This window comes from Quercus suber, unplaced genomic scaffold (assembly GCF_002906115.3).
Source record: "Quercus suber isolate HL8 unplaced genomic scaffold, Cork oak 2.0 scaffold_543, whole genome shotgun sequence".
In the NCBI taxonomy this organism is placed as follows: Eukaryota; Viridiplantae; Streptophyta; class Magnoliopsida; order Fagales; family Fagaceae; genus Quercus; species Quercus suber.
The window spans coordinates 237,775-243,758 of NW_027069991.1; the positions used below are offsets into that span (position 1 = coordinate 237,775).

General features: G+C 34.3%; 1 protein-coding gene across 3 annotated transcripts; it reads right to left on the reverse strand.

The window, feature by feature from the left end:
• Positions 1-419: 419 nt before the first annotated feature.
• Positions 420-4,684, reverse strand: LOC112015591 (pentatricopeptide repeat-containing protein At1g73400, mitochondrial). 3 transcript variants are annotated; one of them, XM_024048014.2, is made up of 3 exons: positions 4,579-4,684; positions 2,263-4,322; positions 420-1,073 (listed from the first exon to the last, which is right to left on the reverse strand). In XM_024048014.2, exon 2 carries the CDS (start codon positions 4,009-4,011, stop codon positions 2,269-2,271), a length of 1,743 nt encoding a protein of 580 aa, XP_023903782.2. In that variant the 5' UTR covers positions 4,012-4,322; positions 4,579-4,684; the 3' UTR covers positions 420-1,073; positions 2,263-2,268. The 3 variants fall into 3 exon arrangements, with proteins under 3 accessions (XP_023903782.2, XP_065620254.1, XP_065620253.1); XM_065764182.1 differs by lacking the exon at positions 420-1,073 and having other exon boundaries at positions 1,938-4,151; positions 4,234-4,322; XM_065764181.1 differs by lacking the exon at positions 420-1,073 and having other exon boundaries at positions 1,938-4,322.
• Between the last annotated feature and the right edge of the window lie 1,300 nt (positions 4,685-5,984).

A 5,984-nucleotide genomic window follows, 5' to 3' on the forward strand; every position in this document is an offset into this window, starting at 1 on the left:
AATTGCATACAGCATATTACTCAGAATTTTCAGAATCATTCGAAAAGCTACTCCAAAGCCATTTGTCACTGTTAAAGCTAGCAAGACTGCCCTCTTTATTTTTGCTTTTCAAGATCCAAGCCTAGTACAAATACATTTATAGCCAAAATTTGACAACCTGTTAGGGTGGTTTGTTCTGTCAACATTAAATGCTTTAGAGCACCTGATACATTTCCTTCAAAAGCCCTAGGAAACATGAAAAGAACAAGATTTTTAAAGTTCATTCTGCCATTTGACTATATTCACTAAGAAATAAGCCCATCAAATTACAACACTGTAAAAATTGATAAAAGGTAGTTTCTAAATCTTTTTATTTGCCATGGACAACAAAAAGACTACAAATTGCATACATCAAAATTCAACACGAGAAGCCTGTGCAAGTATCAGAAGTTTATATCATACATGTATAAATGTCAGTTTAAATATTCACTTAAATAAAATCATGTAAGCAAATTGGGTTTTCAAATAAAAACTGCTCCTACATCAGCAAAATTTACCCTGCACATCCATGCTAACATCTGTATAATTGTTCTCCAAATAAGAAAATATGCTTCAAATGATTTCATTCTTTAACTTGAAAAGATTTAAGAGTATCTACTTGGCAAATACACTTACCACTGAAATCAATTTCAACATACTGCATTGAGCCCATCAACTGATATCTTTTGAGAACAATCTTTCAACTAATTTAGTTTCCCAGTAAGAGCCTATAGTTGTCCTTTCTCAAACTCCAACAAGGGAATGTAGTTTTGATGGATTTTAAGCTGAAAAACTTCTAAAAATTAACTCCTTGAGCAAAGATGTGTGGATGATATCAATCATCAGAATGAATTATATCTGCTTTCCAAAATCCAGCAGATGACTAAAATTCTCCAAGCAACCCCTTAATGCCTCCAGCCTGATGGTTCCTTATCCCACGTGGGACTATCAAGAGAGAGGGGGTTGGATCTGTGGAGACATGGACAATCAGTGCTAAGCCATGACATTTATCCACAGAGACAGTTGTACCCCAATGGCTACCAGTGTCTTATCTTCTGAAGCATATTTAAAAAGAAAGATCAAGAGAGGAGAAAAGGAATACTGTCAAACAAAGAGTTAAATGATAACGATTGTGCACTGTTGTCAATGTAGCTGTAAAATCTGCCTATCTCCCAGAAAACAACCATTACAATTTGTAAAACAACAGACAAAGTCCAGGTCCTTAATTCAGGAAAATTTCAGAATCTTTTGACAGTTGGTGATTCCTAGAGTGATTTCAGACAATGTACCATGCCATTAGAGTCGTGATATAAATAAGAAGCTATGGCACTAAATATCAAGCAGAAACTGATCTGGACTAAGTTTGTAGCATCCCAGAGACCATTTTTAATAATGACAAATAAAAAATTAAACAAGTAGTACAATTTCTTTTCTAAGCTTTCAAAGTAGTGCATAACCTCACATAAGTTGGTAAGAGATATAACCATTCTAGAAACCCTAGAAATTCTTTTTTTCTAATGTGTATAGAACATCCACTTTCAGATACTCAAATAATGTAGGAAAAGAAAAGACAACCACAAATCTAAAGACAGTTTGAATTGAATTTTATTATATTCCAGGTTAACTCTATGGTAAATTGCAATTTCCCACCCTAAACTATAGGGTCGCTTGCAATGTCTCCTAGATCTTTAAATTTGAGAAATCAACCCCCTAAACCATTTAATTAGTTACAATATCCTACTCCTATTAAAATCTCTTCAATTCCTTCATATTTGACCTCACTTTCTACATGCTCATCATGGGATATCAGGGAGGAAAGATAAAGAACAATAAACTCTTGATCATGGTTAAGCATTTGAATTTTAAGGTAAAATACAAAACAAAACGGAGAAACTTTAATGTTAATGAGACATTGCAACTGACCCCAAATCTAGAAGTTTGATTTACTCATTGCAACTGACCCCAAATCTGGAAGTTTGATTTACTCAAATTTAAAGCTTACAGAGAGACTACAATTAACCTCATAATTCATGGTGGGAAAATGCAATTCACCATTAAATTTATCAAGGTTATGAAACTTCCAAATGAAGCTCAAAAGAGAGTTGCTATTTCAATTTACAAAATACCCAAATTACATCTAACAGGGACAAAAAGGCTAAAGTTGTTACAATTGCATTTGCGAACATATCTGCATTGAGGTTCTCTAAAGCTTTTAAATTAGAGAACTGAAATTCAGCTTGTTACCTAGTATTACTTCCCTCTCAAACTGATGCTCTTTCGCTTCTCATTCAGTGCAATTCGTCTTGCCATAGCAGGATTGTAGAACTTTTTCATATGTTCTGAAAGCCTGTGGATGGCACGAAGATCACCAATCACCGAAAGCTGCATCAAAAATGAATCAAACTTCCGATACGGCAATTTCATTCCCTTGTTTATCATATCTTCCAAAAGAAAACATGCATCTTCAATCTTATTGCAACCAAAAAGCCCATCAATCATCAAGCAATAAGTATCCGTGTCCTGTGCACAGCCTCTCTTATCCATCTCGTGCCAAGACTCGAATGCCCCATCAGGATCTGCCATCTTAAAGAACATTGAAATCAGCATATTATAGGTCTGCACGCTAGGCACACAACCCACCTCAAGCATTCTGCTATAAAGCCTAAGTGCTTCACTACTCTTTTGATTGTCACAAAGGACCTTGAGAAAACAATTATAAGTGACAATATCAGGAGGGTAACCTTTATTACCCATCTCTTCTATGAACTTGTAAGCTTCCTCAATCTTTCCAACCAAACACATCCCTTCAATCAGCTCTTTGTATGTCGAAACATCAGGAAGGCAACCACTGTGTATCATATGCCCCAGAAGTTTAAAGCATTCATCCATTCTATCATTCTGGACAAAAGCCACAATCATGATTGCATAAGTTTTAGCAGTGGGAGAAGACATAGTAGAACCTTTCGTTCTCATGAACTCAAAGAGTTCAGCTGCTTCCGTTATCATCCCTGCCTTGCAAAAGGTATCAATGGCGGTATTGTAAGTAAAATTATCAGGTGTATGACCCAAATCAATCATTTCTTCCAGTACCCTCATTCCTCTACTTGGGTTTCTTACTCTACACCATCCAAAAAACAATATATTGTAAGTATTTGCATCAGGCGTAACCTTGTTTTTCACCTTCTTGAACATGGCTTCAGCATCCTTAACCAGACTACACTTGCACAAAGCATCCAACAGCAAGTTAAAGGCATTGATCTCTGGCTGCGTTTTCACCCTTATCCTCTTCTTTTTGGCAAATTTCTGCAAATAGGTTAGATGCTTTTCGGTGTACTGTCTCAAAATTTTCAACAGAACTTCCACAGGTACGGCATTCTTATCATGCCTCTTCATGTAATCCAATAAATCACAAACAATTCGAAACTGCTTGACCTTGTATTTTGTACAAGAAAGTATGTCAATCATATCATTATATGCTCGAGGCTCATGGGCATAGTTCTCTTGATGCCCTGCCCACGTAAAAAACCTAAATGCTATTTTCTCCTCAAACCGGAGCCTATGAAGAACCTGTACTACTAAATCAGTAGTCAATTTCACACCAACTTGGTCAAGAGTCTTCTCCATGTTATGATGTGCATTAGAGTGCTCGACAACAGCATTGTACAACTTATCACCATCACTTTCTAAACATTTATTATCCCCAACATCTTTCACAGTACAATCAAATGTTGGACCCAATGGAGCAATTTCTGAACAAAAGGACCGCACACCAACCTTGAAAGCAACAGGCAGACTCAAAGGGTATGAAAATTTGACTAAATCAAAAAAAGATGTTTGTAGGAATGACATATGGGGACGAAGCAGCCATTGAGAGGCAACAAAAACCGGAACCCGGCATGTTGGTTCAACTGGTCCATTTATCTTAAAATTATAGAATAAGGAAGAAGGGTTTCTAACTCTAATAGCAAATAAATGTTTACAGAGTGTCCCCATGTTGAAAGTTGTTTTTTGTTTTAAATTGCAGGATATTACAATGAGCAATGCAACTAGTGGTGAGAGGTATGAGAACCACAACTACAATGGGCAAGGGAAATGAATCTTCTACTGATTTGGCTCCCCATCAGTGGCATCCACTGAAATGGAACAGAACAATCTTACTTCAACAAAGATAAATACACACGCTCACACACAGACTAGTGGGAATTTTGTGTGCACCTAGAAATGTATACCCTGGCCAATGTAGATGGCAAACTGCACAGGCAGTCAGTCAGACCATGAATATTCAGTAAGTCCACTTATTAGACCTGCGAAATGGACACGGCACAGAATAAGGAAAAAAAAAAAACAATCAGGAATTTTATCAAGCAGTTTGTGTGCATGTAACGAAAATAGAGAGAGCGAAAGACAGAAAGAGCAACGGGTTTTTATTAGAGATGGAACAGAACACTCAGGAATTTTATCAAACATTTCGCGTTCATGTAACTATCCCACCAAAATTATAAGACAAATTTACACACAGAGAGAGAGAGCGAGAGAGAGAGAGATTTGCCAGCAGCTCACCTTCTCATGCGGCGTCGTACCGTTCGATATTTATACTGAAAATGGCACTTTATTAACTGCTAAATTATCTCCTGAGATTTGAGAAAGAAACGTATTATAATTTATATATATATATATATTTTTTTTTTTGGTTTTTTAGAAAAAAATCCAAGGTTCCAGACTGAGTTATCAATCAAACATCCAATTAGTTTTTCGAAGCAGCCAAAATTAAAATTTTGGACAAAATTAATGGTGTAATAATTTCTTTTATCTTTTAAGAACAAACAAACTTTTTTGCTTTTTTCAGAAACAAGTTTGCTTACAAATTACATGGTTACAACTCTCACTAACAAATTTAGTATAGATGCATATTTTAAAATTTTAATTATTGAATTATTTGCTTGTTATGTTCTTAATTCTTAATAGGCATACCAAGTTTTATACCAATTTCTTCTATATAAAAAAAAGTTTTATACCAATCAAATGTATTTATTATTTAATTCATAAAATTATTTTTTATGCAATAATTTAAGTGTACAAAAATTTGAAATTTAAATATGTGATTAATGATAATAAAAAAATTGACATCTCCTAAGTAATTTTTTTGTAAGAGAGTTTTAATTTATAGAGTACAGTCTTGATGATAATTCTTTATTATTAATTAATACATCAATTGATTTTTTGTATAGGCAAAAGTTGAACCTCAAATCTTTTATTCAACCATAAAAATACTTTACTAATTGAGCTAATTAAAACCTACTAAAATTTTTCTTTTTTGTTAGCTAACTACAACATCAAACTCTAAAGTTTATCAAAAAACATTAAACTCTAAAAAAAAAAAACTTTACCAATTGGCTTCGGCTTTCTCTCTCTCTTTTGGGTCGAAGGACTTCACAAATGGGCTGACATTGTAGTTTATAAAAGTCATTTTGTAAAAAATGGCTATTTCACTCCAAATGGTTTATTCAACGTTCCACGTGAGCTGATTTTCGAGTTTCCAAGAAAAGCCTCCGCATCTGGGCTTCTCCAAAAAGAGCCCCAGCTTTAGCTTAAAAGCCTGTTTTCTAAAATCTCACCTCACATACCAACAAAAATGCCCAAAACTCTTCTATAGGGCTGAATCTTTTCAGCCCTCCCAAATGGGGCCAGTCTTGTTGCGTAACCCTAGGCCCAATGGAACGATTTTGAAATATATATATATATATATAGTATATATATAGTTTTTTATTTATTAAAAAAAGATATAGTTTAGAAACGTATTATAATTTATATATATATATATATTTTTTTTTTTTTTTTGGTTTTTTAGAAAAAAATCCAAGGTTCCAGACTGAGTTATCAATCAAACATCCAATTAGTTTTTCGAAGCAGCCAAAATTAAAATTTTGGACAAAATTAATGGTGTAATAATTTCTTTTATCTTTTAA